A 23781-nucleotide genomic window follows, 5' to 3' on the forward strand; every position below is an offset into this window, starting at 1 on the left:
ATCCCCTATCCTTCTCCTTCTCCGGGTGACAACAATCAATGGTTGCCGTTAATCCTAGGCACGTCGGAAAAATAAGGGGAAAACAGAAGCAACAGCAGCAGCTCATGGTGTGAACTCATCATCGGCAGCAGCACCAAGGGGAAACAGCCAGAGACAGGGAGAGAGAGAGAGAGAGAGAGAGCGCACGCACGAAGAAGAAGAAGAAGAAGAACAATGGGAGCGATCATGGTGAGTATCATCGGGCGGTTAGTGCGCTGTGCCTGCGTGCTGTCACCGGATCCGACCGGCAACGGATTCGCCGGTCCCCGCGGATTGCCAGTATTGTATATAGGTAGGCCCGCGAACCGCACCACCACCGGTCAAAAAACCGGATCCCTGAGCGTGCTCGAGCGGCCGATCAACATGTCCCCCCCGGGGGAAATTATTAAACTTTGCGAGCGAGCGAGCGAGCGCAAGTATTCTAAACAGACGAAAGGCTAAGTATGTACCCTCTCGGGGGGGGGGAGGGAGCTAAAGTATTTTTGATTTTGTAAAATTCTATTTAGAATTATTGCATGGCAGAATATTGTGTCAATTTTTTTTGTTGCATCAATCGAAACGAAGCTGACCAAGATGTTGATGTTGGGAAAGTCGCACGCCTCATGCATTTGCAGACACGCGATTCTAAATTGGATGCCATGCATAAAGTATTGCACAAATCCTCTCCAAAATTGTACCAAATATTCTTCGAAAGTTGTAGTTTATTATGGCATTTACAGAAATATATGAAGGTCGATACCTTTTCCATAACAAATCATCAAAAGCGAGTAAATATTTGGAATAAATCAAAAGACTTCAACAGCAGAACCCGGTTTGACAAATTCGTTACCGTTTTCGTAGTCGTTGCCCTGTAGCATATAAACGAGATTTGAAACTTTTAGCACATAATCTGTGTACTTTTTGCCAGGTATTCCCGTCGAGATTTCATGAAAATTGTTGATACTTTTTTTTTTTAAACAAATCGCCAAAAATCGTGTTTTTAGGCAAAATGATAAAAAGCATCCAAGCATAAAGCAAAGCATACCGTAGTCGTCAGTTTACGGAAGATTTTTCTCCAAAATACGACCAAAGTTTCTTCAAAAGTTGTACTTTGTTATGGTATTTACAGAAAAAAATAAAGTGGTAGATACTTTTGTTGAAACAAATCATCAAAAATGAGGCGTTTTTTGGTACGAATCCAAAAAGACTCATAAACGACGAACCCGGGTTGACAAATCTGTCATCGTGTTCATAGTTGATACCAATCCAGTTCCCCATCGTCTCAATAATTATGTTAATTAACTAACAGTTAATTAACTCGTTTTTAGGCGGAATCGTCAATCACTTTTAAAAACTTGCAACCCGTTGCCAAAAGTTGAAAAATAGGCAACTCAATAAAAACTCAGTGCTCGAGGCTAGGTGGCTTTCATTCGGCTTCGCTGCAATTAGAGCAAGCGGCACAAAGTCATTCTATAACTGAGGCAAGTGAGGAAAAGGAGGGCGAAATATTGACGATTGAATGTGATCCATATCCCGTACCAGATAATCCGCAATCCGCAGGCCGCCCAAGGGCTTCCCTACTCGCCTCGCTCGCGGATGTTCACTAAGGCACCACAGCAACCAACAAAACGAGACAGACAGAGAGAGAGAGAGAGAGAGAGAGAGCAAGGAAAAGCGGAAACGCTGGAATAGTGGAAGTAATCGAGGCGAATCCTTAGCGTCGAAGGTCGAAGTGAACCGAACTACAGCTTTTTTTCTTTCTTTTTTTTTGTTTGCTGCACAGCTGCTGTTGCTGCAGGATTTTAATTTTCGCTACTCCGTCGCAGCGGCAGGGGTGCATCACTTTGCGTCAGAGCAGACAGGCGCGAGTACAACAGCGAGGGCGAGGGACCCCGAAAAGGGAAGATACCTCAAGTCTCCACTCAACCGTAACCGTAACCGGGACATACCGGGCACCGCGGCCGCCTGGGACCCGGAGTGTACCTCGGCTCGGCTGTGCCCTTCTTCACACGCACGTACAAAGCGCACACACATAGCCTTAGCTTGGGTTGGGATGCGCATTCGTGCAGCTTCTACGAACCGTTCCGGGTTTGCCGCTGGGATCGGCTTCACTGGAGCCCAAAAATAAAATAAAAAAAAAAACAAAAAAGAAGCGGATCAGCCATAAGCTCGGTACGATGATAGGGCCCTTGGCCATGCTTGACCGCCACGCCACCGCGGGCCTGGGTATCCCCTGGGGCCTATATTCCCACTAGTCGCTACGCCATTTCCGATCGGTTCGGAGCGGCTCTCACCGAGGGACGCCCGATGGGTTCCCCGGATTCCCGGCTTCGCCTGACTAGCGCTGGCTGGCTGACTAACTGACTGACTGACTGACTGACTGACAGCGACTTTAACACTCGCTCGCCTCGTGCAATCGGCGAACGGGAATGACTCCGTAATGCTTACAGTACTTACAAGTCACAGCTCGCGCACTTTCCTTGTGTCGTGTCTTGGACGGGAAAATCGCACTCGAATTAAAGGAACCCGTTCCCGTGCTTAGCCCACATGACGGATGACGGAAAAAGTGTACAGAAAAGGAAAGGAAAGTTTGTTTTATTATTTTAAATTCTTAATTCATTTTTCAAACTCAAAGTAATCTCTCCCCGCTCTTATGCATTGACGTATTTTCTAGTTTTCGAAACACTTTTCCAGTTTAAAAAAGAAAACCCGGCATTAGCAACCGTATCTAATCCCGTAGCTACCTGAAAGATAGGAGCAAGATGTAGCTAACGACGGACAATACTTTCAACCAGTTAGTAATAAGTTAAGTGTAGCAGTAATTAGGCCACAAACATTGAATAACCAAACGCAGGAATTAATTCCGGTACCTAATAGCGCACAAAACGATGCGTTAATGTTAATGTTTGACGTACAGCTTGTCATGAAAATACAAAAATACAGCAAATAAAAGAATTTCACACGCGCAACGGCAATACCGGCAATACCGTTTCACCTTACTTAGCATGGTACACAGTTAGCATGGTCCCTCATTTGGCACTCAGCAGCACACATCGCCATGCCGGGCCAGCGTGGGCCGTTCGCTAAAAGCGAAGAGATTTAATTGATGCCAGAAAAGAAAACAAAACCACACGCCACACAACTAGCGTGCGCGCGCGCACGCGCATGCGACACGCGCTTACGTTACGCGGCGTAAGCAAAAGGAAATTTGGTTGTGGCCACACAGCGGACGCACAATTATGGGCCCAAGGGAACCGAACCGAACCGAACCGAACCGTTCGTTATGGGCAAATGGTTTTCGATTTGATTTTCCCAATTCACCGGACCACTTTTCCATGTGCAGGTGATCGCCACGCCACGATCGATCGATCGATCGGCTTTCCCTGTCTGCTCCAGTTTCCAGCAAGTCAGCTCAGCGAGTCAGTTACTACAACACCCCGCCCCGCCGGGAGGGCGGGTGACCGGGAAGCGAGAGGTAGCCCGTGACCCCCGTCTTCTCCACCATCCACCGCTACCATGCTAAGCTTCAAGCTGGTTGGCAACTGGAGATTCGGATTCGAGCCGAAACCACGCTGCAGCCCTCAGTTCAAGCAACCCCTGGTGCCCAGCACGCTCGCTCTGCTGCCAGCTTTGTGCATGAGAGCATAAGTTGAGGGGGGGTGAAGAGAGGGAGGAAAACAGCATTACATTACACAACAGCACACTATTATCATCATCCCATCGACAAACTGCGACGAACACTGAACTGAACAGAAGTGTTTTTTTTTTTTTGGGTGACTGGTAGCTAGGGGATGGACATGTGGACATGGGGGTGGACAACCACGAACGGTACCCGTGATCAGGTGGTGACCGTTTTTTTTTTTTTTTTTACTGTTTTCGTTTCGTTTCCCATCAACACAGAGTGTGAATCGCGTGTTATCGAGCGCATCCTCGGCCGGGGGGTTGACCGGACCAACCCCTGTTTTGCCGCGCCGCAGCATAACGATGCTCGATGCGAGATCGTACCGTACCGGGATCGAGAGCGAGGAGCAGGGCCATCAACATTCCTAATAATGCTTTGGGAAATACACCCCCGATCCGCGAGACACTTTTCACCCTCTGTATCATCCCCCTCCCCCCGGATGACGACAAATGAGGGTGTAGGAGCACCATCATCATCACCATCATCATCATCATCGTCTGGTGAGAATGGGAAACACGTGAAACAACGGCATATCCGGTCCAGCTGCTTTCTGGGGGTAGCGAGAGGGCAACTGGTAACTGCTGACGCGCTGCTCATCTTCCTGCCACCAGCGCCCACCAGCAGCAGCTTGTCATGGGAACATGGGAATTTGCGTGCGGCTGCTTGGTGCAGGTGACGCGATCGAGAACTGAACAGCAAGCAAGCGCTCCACGAGATGAGAATTTCGAACGAATGGTGCTCATTTTCGTGAGATTTTGAGTCGAGGATGTTGGCACACACACATTCGACAAGCGGCTGCAGTCGCAGAGCGGAAAAGAGGGCGAGAACCGGCAGTGGCCACGGATGATTGCAATTGGTCTGTATGGGGATTCGCATATCTTCCTCCTACTCCTCCTTCTTCTCTTCCAAAAAATCAATGGCCCAGAGTGTAGCAACGCAACGGTAACGCAATTAGCAGAAGCCCCGAAGCCAGGCCAGCCAGAATGCGCTGACCCCTAAACCCAATTAGCGATCTACTCTTCACTGACTTTGCCATGGCTTTGCTTTTGAACGGGGCCCGGGGGACGAACGATTTCTTCACTTTTACAATTACTCTCCCAGCGCTCTGATCATGCGTTGCGTTGCGCCGAGCAAGCAATGCTCTTAGAGTCTTAAAGGCAATTTCCGTAGACTTTAGGGGCCAAAGAGACAACACAGTCCATGCACCCTGGTTAATCCCGGCTCATTACCCACAGCTCCGCACGGCACTCAGGCGGCCAAACCTCCCGCCAGCCAGCCAGCTAGGCAGCCTTGGATGGGCTCCGTCAAAGAAAGTCTCTTCTTCTACCCACACACACGCCCTGACGCTGGGCGGTGACGATGAACTCGAACGCGGAAGTCGCAGTGCGGACCGGGCGAGCGCGCGCGGCGGCCTGGTCGCCGCTGTGTGCCGATGACCTTCGTACACGGCGTCACAATACCGCGGTAATAGTAATACTTTCGCTTTCGCACGTCACAACGCAACGACGCTGCGTGGTGAGCAGAGAAGGCGAGAGAGAGAGAGAGAGAGAGAGAGAGAGAGAGAGAAAGAGAATGAGGAACAGAAATTATTTAACAAAACACAAGTATTAACCTTTTTTTTTTTTTTGTTAAATGAAAATTCGATGGCGCAATCTGGCAAATAGTGTGTACAGATTATGCGGTCAAGATTTCAACTCGATCGGCCCAGTAGTTTTTATGCTACGATGGGTAGACTGACTTTGAAAACGGTGACGGCGATTCGTCAACGAACCCGGTCGTTGAAGTCTTTTGATTTGTACCGAAAACCGGTTCATGTTTGAAGATTTGTTACAAGAAAAGTATCAACCCATATATATTTTTGTAAATGCCATCATAAACTACAACTTTTCAAGAATATTTGGTACAATTTTGGAGAGGATTTGTGCAATACTTCACCCATGGCATCAATTTAAAAAATGCGCCTCTGCAAATGCATGAGTTGCGCGCGACTATTCTAAATTCAATATCTTGATCAGTTTCGCTTCGATTGATTCGAAAATTTTACACAATATTCTTGAAACGATCAGCATTGAGGGAAAAATGTAACCAAAATAAATGTCACAAAATTAAATACCGTAAATCGATCCCGCCCGAAGACGATTATGTTGTTTGATGAAGATGTTTCAACGTTGCTTTATAAAAAAAAAAACAAGAATCACTCGTGTGCACGCTGGCACGGATTACGGATCCCGGTTGCGTCTAGCGGAGTCGTTGCACTCCCGGACCTCGCTGGCTGCCCGGTTCCCATGGGTGGTCGCAAAGTGGTGCTCCCGTTGGTTGGTGGATGGTGTCAGATTGCGCTGTTAAGTGTGTGCGGGTCGATTGTCACCGTGCGTCGACCACCCGAATGGTCCCAAAATCGAATCGAACGCCCGCGCAATACCGATTCACCGGTACCGGCGGCCAATTTCCGCCTCCAAGGTGGCCAGAATCCCGAATGGCATCATGGCGGAGTGGAACGCATTGTGCAGCGCAGGATCCCGCATGAGAAGCTTAGCACGCTCTCTATTTTGCGCTCTTTCTCTCTCTCTCTCTCTCTCTCTCTCGCCTTCGTTCTGGTAGGATCAAATGATGGATCAGCATCGGAATGTGGCCACAATAGCCCACCAAACGCTTCTAGTATGCGTGCATATGAGTTTTCTGTGTGTGAATGAGTGTGTGAGTCTGCTGCTTGGATGCTGCATTGGGCTGGTAGCTGACATCAACACCAGCGACGGCAGTGGCAGGATTCTGCATACATACCCGCTCGCTAACCGCCATACCGTCATTGCACTGTTAGATTCCTACCTCACTAAACCAGGCGTGTATGTTGGGGCCGATCATGACGTTGATATAGTGCCGAAGGAATTGTGCTACTAATAGTGGTAGTAGTAGCAGCGCTCGCTTCGCTGCACGTTCCCAACATACTGTTGGTGGTTTGCTGAACTAGTGGCCTTGAAAATTGCTATACTTACGCCTGCTGCTGCTGCTGCTGCTGCTGCTGCAGTTGCTTCTTTTGTTTTGGCTGCTGGCTGCCACTTTCAGTGTAATCGAGAAATGTCATCCACGTTGCTTGTATTTAAAAAAAATGAAGTACACAATTTGCTCGTGTGGTACGGCATCGATTCGGTTGCATTTAATTCATTCTGCACATTTTGCACAATTTTCGATGCTGCCGATAGCTTTAAAACGGCCGACAATTGTTTGTTGGGCTGCAACCCTTTCGAGCAAAAGGTATGCAATGTTACGTGCTCGTTGCAAATCTCTTTCGTTACCCCTTTTTTGCATGTTCATCACGAATCTGTTTGGCGAACAGTGGGTTTTTTGTTTGTTTCTATTTCCTAAAAGGCTGGGAATCTTTAAGAAACCACGATTCAAGGATCTTTTCTTTAAGAGAGAGAGAGAGAGAGTTGTTTTTGTACGTTGAAATTTATGCTGCGAGATCCTTTTCTCGATACTTTGGATTGTCGATTTCCAGTCCCAAGAATCGTCTCTCTGTACATGAGCTAAAGTACGTAAGATGCGTTGCCTGTTTACCAAATTATTGACCCACATTGTTCCATTTTGTGATATTTTTAAAACTGTCTCTGCACTACGTAAAAGTGTAGTTTTCGATTTTTTGCCAAAAACCCCGCCAGTAGGATCGAGAACAAAACGCCAGCATAACAAGGATGCTTATTTAGCTGTTTTTTTTTTCTTCTCGCGTGTACGAGGCAGATAGAACGATGAGAACGATCGGGTGTTGTCGTGAACGCGTCCCCCAAAATGAAAGAGGAAGCTTTTGCGTAGTGTAGAGACAGGCTCTAGGACCCGCCTTGTTTTATGCTTTTTCAAGGACTCGAACAAGGAAACATTTCAATCGTGCGCTGAAATGTTGCATTCAAGCCATGCTCGCCGACCGTTGGCGGAGAAAAGCGGAATAAAAAACGATAAAACCGTGCGGGCTGCCCGGTACCTGCCTTCCACCCACCCCCACAAAGGATATCTTTCGGAGCAGCATAAAGAGCGCAAAAAAACATCGTGCGCGGGTACTATAAGAAGTCTAGCGGGGACAGCGTGCTCCTCCATTGCGATCACCCTCTTCTTCCACGTTGTAAACCGATCCATCCACCTCGGTAGCATAAAAAAGGAGCAACATTGCAACATCGTAAAACATGGAGTAGCAGCAGCAGAGAAGATTTTGTAACAAATTTTGCGACTACTTTAACACGTAATGACCTCAGATTGAATTCACTTACTTCCTTCTTCCTTAAGAATTCTGTAAAGCAACTTTGTTTTTCCCTGACGACTGCTTCAGCGTAGCCTTCACTAACAGCATTAGCACTGGCAACTGACTGGCAGCGCACAGCCGGACGGTGTGGCATTTGTTTTTGTTTAATTTTTTAAAAATATGGAAAATTGCAGCCAACATTATTGGCGGTCCCGGTGTGCTGTGGCTTGGATGAGGCAACATAAGCTGCTGCTCGGGCACGACAGTTAAAGGAGGAATCGGCCAACGGAAGCTCCGAAGCGGAATCGAGAAGGGACAAAACCAAGCGCGAGCCACAACCGCTGCAGATTTCGGTGGATAGAGTGACGGGCGGGAGGAGTAGATTGGCGCGAGATGGATGGATCGTGTCCCGGGTTACTGATGCCAATAGGAATTTGGTTGGAACTTCACTTCCAAATCATTGACTTCGGCTCCAGAACACCTTCTAGGCCGCAGAGAGTGATAGAGAGAAATAAAAAGAAGGCAGAGAGAGAGCGAGAGAGAGAGCGAGAGAGAGAAGTAGTCTGGCGATGCTGAGTGTGCGAACCAACAACAGACACACAAGACACAACTACACAACAGCATCGCCCCAAAAAACCGCCGATCTTGCGGGCTTCGCATAACGACAACCAGGGGGAACGGGGACAAATCTATTGGCGGTGGGGCGACGAGACACCCCGGGGGAAGAGTGAGGGAAAAGGGGGGGGGGGGGATCGTGCGCACGAGCGCTTAAAAGGCCAACACCAGCACACCACAGCACCGGCTCGAAGCGCTGCTAACCCTTTTTGTGGTCCAAACGACTGAACCAACAATCGCGCATAAGCACCCGCGCCGTGCCCCTTCTCTTCCATCTAGTTTTCGCGTGGTGATTGTGAGTGAGAGGCCTGGCGAACGAACAAACGAACGAACGAACGACCGAGCGAGCGAGCGATGAAGAAAGTGAAAAGTCGTTTTTCTCGCTCTCCGAACTGCACACTTGGTGTGGCATGGAGTGAAGGGGGTACTGTTGGGCACTGGCTGTTGCGGAGGGGATTCGAGGGTGCACTACGCGAGCAGATGGAAGAGGGGGGACCGAACCGAGAGGACACACAACACAACGGTAAAAATACGTCAGATTGGCAAGGTTCGTTGGAACGGTAGCACGCGCAGGCAGAGAGAGGGTGTACCGCGCACATAATCGCTCCCCCCCCCCCCACACGATCGATCGAGACCAAGATCGATGGATGGATCGATGATCTGACCGTGTCCAGGTTGCGATTCCCAGGTTGCGAACCGTTGCGTTCCGGCGCTTCAGGATCGACCGAGTGTCACGCGTGTGTGCTGTGCTAGGGCGTGTCAGTATCAAGTGAAAGTCGTTTGCAGTGTCGTCACACCCGAAGAAGAAGTGAAAAACGGTTGCAAAAGAACGTTGCACACTGAACTCCGTCACAGTCGTCGCAGCGATCGACAGCGAACGAACAAACCCCCGTTTTGATCCCCGTCCGAATCGATCACGAGGAGAGTGCGAGTGCGAGGGAGGAGGATGGAGAAGGAGCGATAGCGACGAACGCACCTGTCTGTCACAACGAAACGCAAAGAGGTGGTGGGAAGGAACCGGAAGTGGAGGCGCATCAAGTGTTCGTAACCAAAACAAACTTACCAAACAAACAAACAAACAAAAAGGCAAACACGCGCGGGTGTTTTTTTTTTATTTTTTTGGGACCACACCACACCAACAGCAGCGTGCACAGCAGCGTGCGCTTATGCAATCCGGGCCCCCTCTCTCTCGCTCTCTCTCTCTCGCCACGGTACCGGTGTTTTTTTTGTTTGAGCGGGCGCGCGGGCCCCCCCCCCCCCAGGTGTACAAGATGGCTTCCGAACCGATCCTCACCGGGATCATCGCCGATCGTTCTCCTTCGTTGCTGCTGCTGCTGCTGCTGCAGCTATTGCTGCTCGCTCCTCTTCTTCATCTCACGTGGGCGACGCCAGTAGTGGTGGACAGCCGGACAGCGGCTGCATCGATCAACCCATCAACAACAACAACAACAACAACTAGGAGCCACTACCAGCACCAGCATCATCATCAACCGGCAGCGACGCCGACAACCATCGCCGATGATGGAGGTAAGTGTACTACGAGCTGTTTTGTTTTGTTTTTTTTTGTTGTTGTTTTTTTTTTGTGAGATCGCCAATGGAACCAATCGCTATGAATAATCTTCCAAGACCTCCAAGGCCTAGAGCACACTACTGCTCAGTAGAAGTGAGAGAGAGAAAAGGAGGGGCCAGATGGAGGGAATGTAGACGGAGAGAGTACGTGAAGAAAGTGTTGTGGTGCAGCAGAAGAGCCTCGCGGGGGGGGGGAGAGGAAGGGGTAGAAAAGGGGGGGTTTCAATCTGTGTTGTTTCCGGCACCGCTGGACAACAACAACCACACAGCCACACAGATAGACACACTTGGGAGGATGGAGAGTGATGCCATGGTGATGCCGGGCACACACTTCCGACCGGTGAAGGGGGTTAAAGGGGTTGAGGGGGGTGAAAGCGGTCAGCACTGAAGGAGGTGCGGGCTGGATTACCACCGTAGTCGTCGTTTCGTAATCGTCCACGTTCCGTTCCGCTGCTGCTGTGGCGTCTCAACGTCAACGCTAGTGCGTAGCCCTCTCTGTTAATGAGAGAGAGAGAGAGAGAGAGAGAGAGAGAGAGAGGGGGGGGGGGGGAGGTGCACAAACGCTCTGCTGAGGTGCAGACGGAAGCAGGTTTTGGAAAAGCCTTAAGCATTAAGTGCTGCCAGCCAGCCAGCCAGCCATCCGCCAGCAGCACCAGCAGCTTTCCTTTGGCCGCACCTTGACGCAACACACAATCCGGTCCGGTGTCTCGATGGCCACCCGATGGATCGCTATCATAACACAACTAATTAAGTCGCTTTTCCTCGTTGGCCGGGGCCGGCGCGGACGCGAACGCGTAACATAGACGAGACTACGAGCCCTGGGTGGGGGGGGAAAGACCAACTGGAAGATCGTCCAACTAAAGAGACAAACTGCTGGGTCCAATAAGAGGATTTGTGATTGTTTTTTGTTTTTTATTTTGAAAGTTCCTGCTTTAATTCCTCCAAATCAATTTCGTCGCATTCACAGTAATCTTTCCCCCTCCGCGATGCAATGCACCTGTGCAAAACCGATCTTCCAGCTTTGGAAACACATGTGAAAAAGTCGACCTTAGGGGTGGCCCTCATGCTTTCTTTTCGGCAGCGGCTTAAATCGGCGCGCGCTTTGCAAAACGGTGTCCCCGGAGCGATCTTTTGTGCTTTTTTTTTTTTTTTAAATAGCTAGAAGTCAAATCATGCCAAATCAAGGGGACTGGACGATGGACTGGGAACGGTATGAGTGGAGTTTTTGGCGAAAAAGTCACAGAAAACCAACGACCAGTCGAGTGCTGATGCGCTCTGAGGCGCAAAACGTTTTTGCAAAATGTATTTGATGATTTATCTGAATGCCTCTGATGCCGAATAAATAGAGACCACCTGCAAGGTCTCTAGTTGTCAATCGAGTGCCAAACACCAAATCGTTTGATTCGTTGGGCGTGCAGCGTCATCGATTCGTCGTTGATGATCACCGAGGGCGTTCTTCGTCTTCAACACGTTCCTGACCATCGTGGAAGTCGTTTTACCACTTGTTAACATTTTTATTTAATTAAGTGGCGTCCCCAAAGGCGTTCTGCTGGATCATTTTTTACCTATCCGCAAACCAAACTTTATGCAAGTTCTACGCTCCAAAAATTTCTAAACAGCAAAAACCGAAGAACTCGCTTTTAGTAGCTCACCAAAAAAAACAAAAAATCATATCTCAAAAACTAATAAACATTTCGACGTGAAACTTGCCATGGATGTCAATCACAGTGCACAGTGCAATCTACAAAAAATACGAGATTTAAAACAAAAAAAAAACTTCGTCAGCACTAGCAAATTGTGTACCGAATTCTCTTATTTGTTCGACGTGGCGCGAGAGCGTGCCTCTAACTCTTCCGCCACACTTCCAAAGCAGGCCCTTTGGGACGCGATGGAATCAGAGCGGACAATCAGGGTCACCAGGCAGCAGCAGCAGCAGCAGCCAATACCTTTCGCAACACTACGACAAAAACCACAAGACTAGAAGGCCATTATTAGTGTGCTTGCGCACACTCTGCCAGTTGGCCGGTTGGTAGTAGTTTCCGTCTTGTACTTCCCTTAGCAGCTAACACAACCCTTTCTATAGGGTACCCCTAGAAGGAGGCGGTTTCGCTTTATAGCGCGCACTAGCGCGCGCTCTCTCCCTTGGTAGTGGTGTGGTGCTGCTAGCGTTCTAGTGCGCCGAGTCTTGAGTGCTCGGTGGCTGTTGAACCCCTCACGGGCGCGCGCGCGCCCACGTCTCGAAAGAGGCCACCTCTTGGCTTGGCATTCTCGTAAACGGGGTGGCTGGCCAGTCGTTCGCTATTGTGGTGTGATTCTTGTTGGGGTTGGGGTTTTTTTTTTGTTTTTTTTTTTTGGGTGGGAGGCAGCATACAGCTGCTTGGTAAACAGATCCGCATCGCTAAAAAAACAATGGAAGTGGGTGCGGCGCTACTTGCGCTCGGTTTTTGCAAAGTATCGCTCTCGGTCGCTCGTTCGAACCGCGATAGCCACGCGGAAAAAAAAAATCCCCTCACTGAGATGACTGCAGCTCTCACTATGGGGCCCCGGTACTTATCTTCCCAATTTTGAGACTGCCCAGTACGTTGACCCCCGTGCACCCCCCCACCCGTTGCCATTAGACCGGTCTCAGGACATGCTTTGATGGTGGGGAGGCGGCGACGGGGAAAAAAAGCAAAAATAAAAAGCAGGAAAAGAACGAACGACCGATGGACGAAACCGAAAGTCTGCGTATGCGTGTGGTTGTGTGTGTGGAGAGAACAGGTTTGAGAGCAGGTGCTGGGTCCTTCCCTGTCCACCCCCTCCTCCCCCCTTTCCCCTTGTGCGCTTGATGTAAGGTACCGTTTGGCGTTCTAAATACGTTCTCGCACGGCACGGTCTTGTCGGCAGCTCTCTTTCGCTCTCTCTCTCTCTCTCTCTCTCTCTCTCTCTCTCTCTCTCTCTCGCTCACGGAAGAAACTAACCCCATCAGTCAGCCTGATGCTGTTGCCGGTCTAGACTTTCAAAGGTACAGAGATCACCAAACCCCTCCACAGCTCAACCTTGAACTGTTGCTGTGCTGTGCTGGTGCTGCTGCTGGTGTCAAACTCCCACCTCCCCCTTTGTGTCAACTTTCGCGAAAAGATCCATTAACTAGCTGGTTCCTTAGCTCAGGTGGTTGTCCGATAATTGATCGTGGCGTGATCTCTTTGTTTTCGAGCGGTTCACCCGGGCACCACTTCCGTGGTTCCGTCGTGGTTTGATACGTCAGCAATTTAATCGCCACAATCGACGCACAACAAGGAAACAATATGGCCCCGTAACGCAAGGGATAACAAGGGATTTCGAACTCGAGCTTCGAGCCATTCGAGCCAACACACCGCAAACCTGGGGTGAAATTGGAAAGCGAGCGATTGTTTGCCGGATCGATTTGTGCAACGCTCTGTTCTAGCCATCTAGCCAGCCAGCACGATCGCTCTGGTGTTTTGGTTTTTGCTATCCGACATGCGCATTTGCGTCCATTGCATAAGTGCGTTACACGTCTATTGGGGCTTACAGTGAGCCACCCGAAAAAAGAAAAGAAAAAAGAAAAAAAAACAAGAGTCCTAGCTGCAGTGCTGCTGCTCGATACGCCACAATGCGCCCCCGTTCTGTTGTTGCATGTTGCATGCAGCGCTCAGTGGCGATTGAATAACGCGGCGCGCTCCCCCGCAACAGAGCCGCGCAACCGCGGCGCACCTTCCGCGCTCTAGGTCCAATCCGCAAAACACCCAATTCTCGATCGATCGGTTTGGCACGGTTTTTTTTGTTTTTTTGTTTCTGGGTTTTTCTTTTTCGGATTTTTCGCCAAACCACCGAGAGCGATCGCAAGCCAACGATCGATTGATCAATTAAGGCGCACGCCACCACCCACCACCACCACCACCACCACCTTCACCATTTGGTATCCCCTTTTGGTGCTATTACCGCACACGCCGTGCAGCACGCCGTGGGTTTTGTTGGGTTTTTGGGCTCGATTGGGGCCCTTCATGTAGATGCGCGGTGTGCGATGTGTAACAATGCCAGTGATGATGGAAGCGGTCGATCCGCGATGTCGCGATTGCATCGAATGTCGACAGCTAGTGGCTGTGCGTGACTAGGGTGTACCATAGAAGAAGAAAAAAAGGGGAATATTTTCATTGAGTCCACTGTTTTGAATTTGCTTTTTTCAACACCCGTATGTATTCGCGAGACTCATATCTATCAAATGATGTATAAAAAGTACTCGTGCAATAGATGAATGATTGGGAAAATTAAGCCAAAGGCGACAGGTGTCGCGAGTTTGCTTCGCGCGCAAGAAAAAACTCCCGGCAAGAAAAAACAGCCGTTCTCGGATGTGTAATCTTGGCACTGTTTACACGATAATAAAGAAACTCTCAGGATCCTCCATGCATCGGTTGGCCAAATATGTCCTAAAAGCAACCTCTAGAGCTAGGGTGAAGCGTTTAATTTAATTGTTGGAAGGATAAAACACCTTTAATAATGAGACGATCGATGGAATCGATGGAAGTTTTGAAGCCGCATAACCCGCTTCAAGCTCACTTTCACATGTGCACATAGTACTGCTTTGCAGAGTGCGAGTGCTCAGAGAAATGGTGGAGTAAAAGTTGTAAAGTAAAAGTTGCGATTCGAAGTTTGTCGAAGAATTATACATTTTGACCATTAAACTGTCACTTGATTGAGCTGGTACTTTTACAGTAGGGAGGTGAATACAGTAGAGAGGTTTTTATTAAAAATCAACATTCACAAAGATCCACTCATTTTTTTTTAAATGAAACACGTTTTACCATGGATTAAAGCAAAATGTTGCGTTTCAGCAAGATGGAGCCCCCCCGCCATACATCTAAACGGGCTCTCAAACATGGTTAAAGGAGAACATGAAGTTTTGATCGAAAGATTTGTGCCTCCCCCAAGGCGTCCTTAGTTGAACACCTGATGTTACCGAGGGTGTTCTCGAATTCGTTACCGCTCGGGGCAAATTAATTGAGAACGCAGGCCGACAAATTCACTAATTTTGGGTTGTTTTTGATAAACAATGAAATATCGAGCCAATTGAAATATTTTAAAACCGTAGGAAACGAACAAAAATCGCTTGAAACATCGTTAAAGGATTTTCTTATTTTTTTTTGTGGTACACCGACGGTTTATGATGGCGGTGTGATTGACCGCCGATGAAACAAAAAAAAAACACCTGGACGCGTACGGTGGATGGCTACCGTAACCGGAACTGATCAGGCACGATCCCAAAATGGGGGGGGGGGGAGTGGGATTGGCAAAACTTGAAGTAAGAAACGGATACTACAGAAACCGCTCCGCGGTCGCGCACGGCACAACCCGGTTCGCCCGGTTCGGGTGGACGGGTTCTTGTTCGCTGCCTCGCGCCCTCTGTCCCTTTGCAGTGTTGTTCAACCCTGGTGCGTCGCTGGAGAGAGCGGAAGCAAACCAGCCCCGCATCAGCCGCTCGTCGATCCACCCAGCAAAGAAGGTAGTGATTCAGTTCGAGGAGGAACACGAGGAGGAAGAGGACGGTGACGGTGACGGTGACGGCGACGGCGACGATGACGCTGACTCCGGGTCGGTGTTTGGCTCTGCGCTATCGCCTATCGCGGAGAAGCTGGTCCTGGAGCAGCATAAACCGGCGGCCCAGAAGCTCTATCCGGCTTTCTTTCGAAACATTCCACCGTTAGGGCACTCGCGGCCCTACTACCAGCCACCGGTTGACCCCTCACTCATCGAGCAACAGCAGCAGCAGCAGCAGCAGCAACAACAGCCACGCTACAGCAACAAACTCCGGCAGAATGGGGCGGTTCCCGGGGGCGGTCCGGTGATTGTGCCCCTGCCGGAAGCAGCGCCGGCTGCCGCTGCCCTGCCCGCCCTACTCGGTTCCGGTGACTTTGGTGTCATCAAGGGTAAGTAGCTCGGTTACAAATCCTCCCCCATGGCAAACAGGAGCTAATTTCTCGCCCCTCTCTCTCTCTCTCTCTCTCACGTCCAGGTGGTACGTTCTACTACGATAGCGATGTGCCGGGGAAGGGCGGTGGTGGTGGCAGCTTCCTAGACGAGTTCTACCGGCTGTCGGGCTACCCGGGCGGCAACAATGGGCACGGACGGCCCCAGCTCGGCTACCTGGTGCAGGCGGCCAAAGCGGCCGGCCAAGGCGGGCCGGCACCGAAGGAGGAACAGTTCTCCAACTTCCGCGACTTTGCCGACATCAACATCGCGAACGATCCGGCCTACTCCCACCGGGCGCCAAAGTACGAGCCGCCGGCGGCCACCTACCAGCACCACCACGAACCGGACAACATCCTGGACGAGCTGCGGTCACTGGATCAGCGACAGCCGGCGGTGCCCGGCGCCAAGGCGGCGCAACCCAAAGACAAAGAGCGGGGCACCGGCAGTAGACGGCAGCGGGCCAGCAGTTCCACGTGCCCGGATGACGCCAGCACGAACGAGGACGACTATATGATGGCATCGAGCTAGAGCGGAAGGGGCCCCCCCCCTCCCGGGAGTGGAGTGGAAAATAAAGAATAAGAGAGACAGCGAGAGAGAGAGAGAGTGAGAAAGAGAGAAAAAAATGCGATGGCCTAGTGACCTATATCCTCTTCTAAAACTCTAAATTGCAACCCCATGACAGTGCAGGGTGGAAGGATACTAGGGGGGGGGGGGGGGGGGGGTTAATAATTGTCAACGGTTCTGCGATGCCCGGAAAACCCACCACTGCCCCTTAATCGCTGTACTTTCCTTAAGTGATTATGTCTCTGTATTCCTCCGGTGAGTGCGTGTTTGTGTTGTTATGTTTGTGTGCCTATGTACGTATGTGTGTGAGCGAGTGGATGCTTGTGTTGCATTAGATTTATCATGCTTATGTCCCAGAGGAGCGCAGTGCGAAGCGCACGAAGTGATGAGAGATGCGAGAGAGAGAGAGAGAGGTGTGCGCGCCTCACTTTCCACACTCCCGCTCGACCAATTTCCGTTTGGCAATACTCGTTACCAATCGTTTCGGTTCCTCAACGCAAACCTACCAATTTGTCTTTTGTTGTTACGAACGGGAACGAATAAATGATACGCTATTCCACCCAGCCCAGTAAAGTAGTACGGAAATGAACGTGTGTACTGTGTACTAGAGTGGCAAATCTCTCTCTCTCTCTTTCTCTCTCTCTCTCTCTCTCTCTCTCTCTCTCTCTCTGTCTGTCTCTCTAGACCTCACCACGTTCGTAACTGCGTGTACTTCTTGCGGTCGAAATACTGGAGCTCGCCAAAAAACGAAAGAATTGGATTCTATTAACGGATGATGCCCAAAAAAAGGATAATTATCGACGATTTTTTGTGACGCAACCATGCTACTTCATTTTTCCATGTGAATGGCACATTAAACTGCAACTTTTGAAGAAGATTTGGTTCAATTTTGCGGAAGATTCATTACAAACTCCATCCATGGCAGCAAATTTAGGCAGTCGTGTCTTCGATTAGATACTTTTTCCGGTGCCCATCGTAGCTCGGTGATGGATGATCAGAAAAACACAAATCGATACTCGTTAGAAAGATTATAAGTTGATCCAGCTAGCCCCGTCAAGCGTTTGTTGAATGTCTTATTTTTCGATGTTTGGCAGATTTTTAAAGTTGCAAAACTGATGCTTTTTATCGTTTTGCCTAAAGACACGATTTTTGGCGATTTGTTTCAAAAAAAAGTATCAACCATTTTTATAAAATCTCAACGGGTAAACCTGGCAAACAGTGTACCGATTATGTGTTAAAAATTTCAAACCGATCGGTCCAGTAGTTTTTACGCTAGGCACCGATTTTGAAAACGAAACCGACGAGCTGCATGGAACCCTTGTATCAAACGCGAATTTAAAAAAAAAAATCCGTAACGTGGTCAGTTGTGCTTCGATTGAGCCAAAAACTTTACACAATGTCCTTGAAAGGATCAGCATTCAGGGGAAAATGTTAAAAGCATGTGTCACAAAAACGAAAACAAAATACCAATTAAGGTGAGCGGGTGGCATGGAGTTTGAAAGGAGGCCCCCGAGGCTGGTAGAAGATGACGGAGGAATGAGCAATGGAGTAAAAAATGAGTAAACAATACGCTCGCCGCATCGGGGGTGCCAATGGGTAAGATACTATATTCTTCTAGCAAGCTTTTGGGTGCTTTTGGGCTCACCACGCGAACTCCCCTGGCGAATGAACTGGTGATTATTTGCTGTCATGACACATCCAGGTCCTCGTGGGCCGAAACACACACACGCACGCACAGGTTATTGCGCGCAGTGCGCAGGTCTGACCTCCCCCGTTCGTTGGTGCAAGTACCATCAGCAGCAGCAGCAGCAGCACCTCTTACAGGTGCTGGCTAGCTGGCTGGTATTTGGCAAGCGCCAGAAAGCGCCAGTGGCAGCTGGGTGGTGGAAAAAAAAAATGTTTACCCACGTCGTCGTCTCCACTGTTGTACAAGCATTAACCTGGAAGGTGGTCAAGTTCTAAGATCCAGTGAAAGAGAGGCTAGAAACAACAAGGAGGCAATCAGAAACAAGCAAAGTAACCCAGTACCCAGTCTCAGTGGTGCCATTAAGGGGGTGTTAAGCAACATGAAAAACAACACCTACCAGCCGCAGCACCTCGGTGGTGGCTGCGGTAGTGGCAGTAGCAGCAGCAGTAGCACCACCATCACCACCACCACCACCACCACATCCGCCACTATCAACCACTGCAAGTACACGGGATGCGTCCTGAATAACAACAACCACAGTGGCAGCAGTTGTAGCACCAGCGGTGGCATCCTTCATGGCAACAAAAATCAACCACGCACGATCAATGGGCAGCAGCAGCAGCAGCAGCAGGGGCTACGCGTCAGTCGAAGCAGCACCCGGAAAAAGCCCTTCCATTTCATATCCAACATGTGGAAGATGAAGAAAATCATCAAGTACGACGACATTATGTTCCACCGGGAGATGAACTGTCGGGCACGGTCAGAACCGTCAGGTAGGCTGAGCATCGTCTCCGCCAGCCCCCACCCCAAACATGTACCCTTTTTCGTTTGCCTTCCCGCCAGTATCGACGTACAGCTGCACCGGCAAGGGTTGCCAGCGGAAGTCATCGCCGTCGTTTTCGATGCTCAGCCTGTCGCCGGCCAAGTTCCAGAAGTCGACCGACGACGAGCTGGAGGTGACGCGACTCCGGCTGTCCCGCAACGACAACCCGTTCGTGCAGAAGGTACTGGCCAGCCGGGACAACGTGACGACGGATGTCATCGATGATACCGAGTCGGACGATGCGATCCTCATCCTCATGTCGGACGTAAGTGTGTGCTGCTGGGGAGGGGGAGAGAGTAACGCTGCGACTAATGTGCCATTTACATTGTGCCAATAACACCAGGAGTTGAACGGTGATGCGGAAACCGATCCCCTGGCGCTGCCGCAAGTGCACGAGCACATGATTCGCTCGCCACCGCCAACGTTTTGGCCCCGGGCACAAAAGACTGTCTTTAACTTTAGTGGCGGCCAGGAGGAAGCGCCATGTCTTCAGCGAGCGGCCAAGGATGCCGGTGTGGCGGTGCGTAGCTCGCTCGCGGTGCTGGTTTCAAATCCGTTCACCGTTCTCACCCGGACCCCTCTTCCACTCTCCCCCGTTGCAGGCTACCAAGCAATTCGGCGGACAGCGCTAGGATATCGCGTGGCGGGCCCGTCCCCCCGTTTCAGCAGCATTTTGTTCGATTCCGCTCCACCAAACAGCCACCGTCACACTCTCCTGCGTGCACCTCGCTTCTATTTGACGCCACGCGCCAAAAGGCCATCTCTTCCAAAAACAAATTAAGCAGTTCAAGCGTGAACCCTGCCACCGTGCGGCTCTCCATTTTCCCCGTTAATCCGCCCTCCGGAAGAAAACCCCGGAATGTGTGTACTCGCATCGGTTGCGTTCGGTCGTTGGTGCTTGGGCCATAGGTTTGGTGAAGGAATATGGGATCCCCGAAACGGCAAAACTATGGATATTCTTTACTATAACTTGTTACATCGTTTACTAGTAAATATATGTATACATATAGATATATGTATATACATATAAATGCTTAGTGTTTATCATCATCGGGTTTACGTTGTTTGGCGGTATATGTTTCTTTTTAAAAAAAAAGGACCTCTCTAGCATGCGACTTGTATGGAGCGACCGGAAGTATGCAAATAGCATAACTTTATGCGTTAAGCATGAAACGCGCCAGAAACAAACAATAGGTGAAGTGGATTTTTGTGGGACGACTTTAAACCGAACATTTAGATAGTAAGGAAGGTCGGAGGGGAGTGTAAAACACCACAAACATTATTATAAAATGTTTAGACCACAAAACTCGCCCTTCCACCCTTTTTCCTAGTACCGTAATTTACGTTTCCATGATTTGATCCTGTGAAAGAAAGGACACAAAACAAGGCACTCACGTGACGGAGGTGGTAACAGTGGGTTTATAACCGGTTTTTATCTCCCTCCTACACCATTCTCCACAACAAAATAGTTTAAATATTAACCCCCCCATTCCCACAGTTATGCAATTTTTTACATATTATAGCATATTTTTTTATAGACACTGTCATGACTTGTGGTTTTTGGTGTTTTTTTAACAGCAAAGTGTATTAAAGAAAACAGGTAAAGTCACCAAAACCATTTCCTGCATGTAGAGCTCGCAATTTCTATCCAAAACTATGGGAAAACTTTGGGAAAACAGCGGAAAAACAGCGTTAAAAGGCTGCCGGAGCGCGGAACCGGACCAGTATAAACCAAACGGAGGGAAAATTATGCTGCGAGGGTATAAAAAATCATGGTGTAATTTTTAACATCGCCCGTAAAAACACTCTTTCCGCGTAAAATCGCTGTAACAAGGGCGAAATTCTTCACAGTTCTGCTCCATTCCATGCACTAGACCAACAAACTGCACTCTGGTCGTGGATCCCGTGGATTTTGTTGGGTAACTGGAGCGGAACCCCAAGGCGGAACCTTGCATCCTTGCAGTTCGGGACACGGCGTCGACCGGTGTTTTAAGGTATTTCAATCGCAACACAATCAACATGAAAGCGAATCAGCAGCAGCAGCAACAGCAGAAGTTTGTGATCGTCCGTGCGATGAACAATCGCCAGTACACTGTACCGTTGGTGCCAAACATAACATTCTACGATGTAAGTACGCCCAGCGCACCGCAACGCTGATTCTATCGCTCATTTGTCGCCTTTCGCTTGCAGATACTGAAGCATGTTTGTCAGAAAACCAATCTGGAACCAGCGGAACATATTCTAGTCTTCCGCAATCGGCCACAGGACTCGTCACTGATGTTTCGCTTCTCGGGGATTCCGAACAAAGCGATGCTAGCAATGGAGAGGGCAAAGCGAGCGCGCGTCTTATCGCAGGTGACGATTGTGCTGCACTGCGAGAATGGTGCACGTCCATCTGGGACGTTTCATCCTACTGCATCGTTGCTCGAGGTGCTACAGCAACTCTGCCCCGAATTGGCCCGGGCGGATGCGAATCCGGTGATGATCTATACGCGCTGCGAACTGTTGTGGGATCAGCTCGCGGAGACGACACTAGAAAACCTTGGTCAGACCGGTGGTGGTGCTGTCATTCGGCTATTGCAACGAAAACCTGAAGAACTGAAGTTACAGGCCAACGTTTCATCGCCGCTGCCGAAAGTAATGCGAGCGGAGGAACCTGCTGCACCGATAACGAAGAAGGTGCAGGCAACCGAGACAGTCTCGAAGCTACCGGAAACCCCCCCGGCATGTGCTGAGCCGTTGCCTCAAGCGCAACAAGTGCCTCTTCTAGCAACCGAACAGCCGGCAGAAGTACCACCACCCGTGGAATCTGTTTCGGAATGCGCCACACCAATCAACCAGAACATCACCAGCGGTGTTCCCGCGAAGGACGAGGGGCTCTCGGTGCCAAAGATTTGCAGTGAGCGTCCGGGAAAAATTGTGTACATTGGCGACCGGCAGGCAGTCCTTTACCATCGTGAGTTATACGAACAAGAGCCCCCGTACAACGATGAGGATGATTCCTTTTTCGAGCTGACCGTTGCGGAAGTGATTCAGCTGCAGAAGCAACTGCAGGAGCGTGTCCGGGAGCTAGAATCAATGCCGCTAGTAGCCTCAACATGGCGTGAGCTACAGCGTCAAAAGACAATGCTGAATTTGATCAGCCACTACCCTAAGTCAGTGATCAGAATACTCTTTCCCGATCGATACATACTGCAGGGCGTGTTTCAGGTTCATGAGACGGTTGCGGATGTAGAGAACTTTGTCCGCGAGTTCTTGATCGATCCAGCCACACCATTCACACTCTGTAAGTTCTCCCGTTCCGACCGTCAGTCGAGACCTGTAACAATGTTAATTGCGGTAGAAATGACACATTATTTTTCTTTTCCTTTTCCCTCTCCACGCCCGCCCAAAAGATACCACTCCACCGAAAGAGATTCTACCGTCGACAGCAACCTTGCTCGAATTGAATTGCGTTCCGAGAGCGATGCTTCATTTCGGTCCTAGCGTATCGCCTGCCAGTGGATGCTGCTATCTGCAAAGCAAACTGATGGATCAGCTTTCCGATGTTTATGGTGCAGCGGAGGTTGCAGCTCAGGCAATGCGTCGTGCATCGAACAAAAGCGGAGGTGATGGTGCGTCAGTGCCGTCCAGCGTAGCAACATCCGCCACCACGGAACAGCAGCAGCACCGTGAGGACAATCAAGCGCCAGGGGCGGCTAGCCTACCGGAACGCAACACAAACAGTGCCAAAACGCAAACACAGCTGCAGCATTCCAAGCAAGAGGCGATGCTGCTCAAGTTTTTGAAAAAGTAGCACCGCTGCTTAATGGAAGCCCATGTTTCGTTTTCTCATTTGAATATTCCACAATTTAATTCACTCATGTTGCCACTACCATGGCGCACACTCTTTTTTCAATTCAATATTTTACATATCATTTGGAGCAGTCGTTTGGAAGAGCTCCTTTAATTATTCTCTCTCTTTTTCCGCTTCTCTAAACATTATTTCTCTCTCTCATTTCAATGGACTGCTATATTTTCCGTGGCGTTCCGTGCCCGTCTGACCATAGGCAAACACTGGAGAGTTGAAGCCGGACAGTTGCTCCTCGATGTAGTCATGGCCGAATGGCACACTTCAGTGGTGCCTCTTTTATGTTAACAGTAACAGGCAGCCCTCGTCTTAAATCATAACATATTCTTTTTTTTTTCAAAATTCCTTAAACACAAGCGCGGATTTTCCCAAAAACCTTTGAAATCCCGTATACCCGCGACCCGTAATCAGCAGCAAGCGCAGCCTTCTAGCACAGTCTAGTGACCGGGTAATTGAAATAAAACTTCAATCGTTTTCTAAAAGCGAAACCATTAGCTTTGATGCGTAAAGCCTAGCTGGTAAAACTGGTAATTTATGGAAAACTATTGTTACAGCATACACCATGCTATTGAAATAAAAACGGTGCTAGTGATCGAACGCAATGTTTCTATACAATTCATCGCACTGCAGTGATCGAGTGTCAGTGAACAATAAATAGTCGAAGGCTAAAAAACCAACGTCGTGTCCGCTGTCCTCTATCTCTACTTCTATATCTATATATCTACATATAAAAGAAAGTTGCTGTTCTTTGATGGCTTAGTTGCTCGATGATCAATGC

General features: G+C 49.5%; 2 protein-coding genes across 2 annotated transcripts; both read left to right on the plus strand.

Annotated features, from left to right (window-relative positions):
• Positions 1-9096: 9096 nt before the first annotated feature.
• Positions 9097-23680, plus strand: LOC126573195 (uncharacterized). Its single transcript, XM_050233186.1, has 9 exons — positions 9097-10070; positions 15527-16036; positions 16123-16595; positions 18836-19103; positions 19174-19418; positions 19497-19673; positions 21095-21280; positions 21344-22439; positions 22549-23680. The coding sequence occupies exons 1-9, from the start codon at positions 9710-9712 to the stop codon at positions 22947-22949; spliced, it is 3717 nt and encodes a 1238-aa protein (XP_050089143.1). The 5' UTR covers positions 9097-9709; the 3' UTR covers positions 22950-23680.
• Positions 18525-20128, plus strand: LOC126572070 (uncharacterized). Its single transcript, XM_050231103.1, has 4 exons — positions 18525-19103; positions 19174-19418; positions 19497-19673; positions 19756-20128. Exons 1-4 carry the CDS (start codon positions 18710-18712, stop codon positions 19783-19785), a joined length of 846 nt encoding a protein of 281 aa, XP_050087060.1. The 5' UTR covers positions 18525-18709; the 3' UTR covers positions 19786-20128.
• Positions 23681-23781: the final 101 nt, after the last annotated feature.

This window comes from Anopheles aquasalis, chromosome X, assembly GCF_943734665.1.
Source record: "Anopheles aquasalis chromosome X, idAnoAquaMG_Q_19, whole genome shotgun sequence".
Classification (NCBI taxonomy): domain Eukaryota; kingdom Metazoa; phylum Arthropoda; class Insecta; order Diptera; family Culicidae; genus Anopheles; species Anopheles aquasalis.

Bases quoted from the DNA above. Each gene is read 5' to 3' on its own strand.
- LOC126572070 (XM_050231103.1), top strand. From the start codon at position 18,710: ATGAAAAACAACACCTACCAGCCGCAGCACCTCGGTGGTGGCTGCGGT. The intron at 19,104-19,173 runs GTAGGCTGAGCA...CCTTCCCGCCAG, and splicing joins GGCACGGTCAGAACCGTCAG to TATCGACGTACAGCTGCACC. The intron at 19,419-19,496 runs GTAAGTGTGTGC...CAATAACACCAG, and splicing joins TCCTCATCCTCATGTCGGAC to GAGTTGAACGGTGATGCGGA.
- LOC126573195 (XM_050233186.1), top strand. From the start codon at position 9,710: ATGCAATCCGGGCCCCCTCTCTCTCGCTCTCTCTCTCTCGCCACGGTA. The intron at 16,596-18,835 runs GCATCGAGCTAG...AACCACTGCAAG, and splicing joins ACGAGGACGACTATATGATG to TACACGGGATGCGTCCTGAA. The intron at 22,440-22,548 runs GTAAGTTCTCCC...CCCGCCCAAAAG, and splicing joins AGCCACACCATTCACACTCT to ATACCACTCCACCGAAAGAG.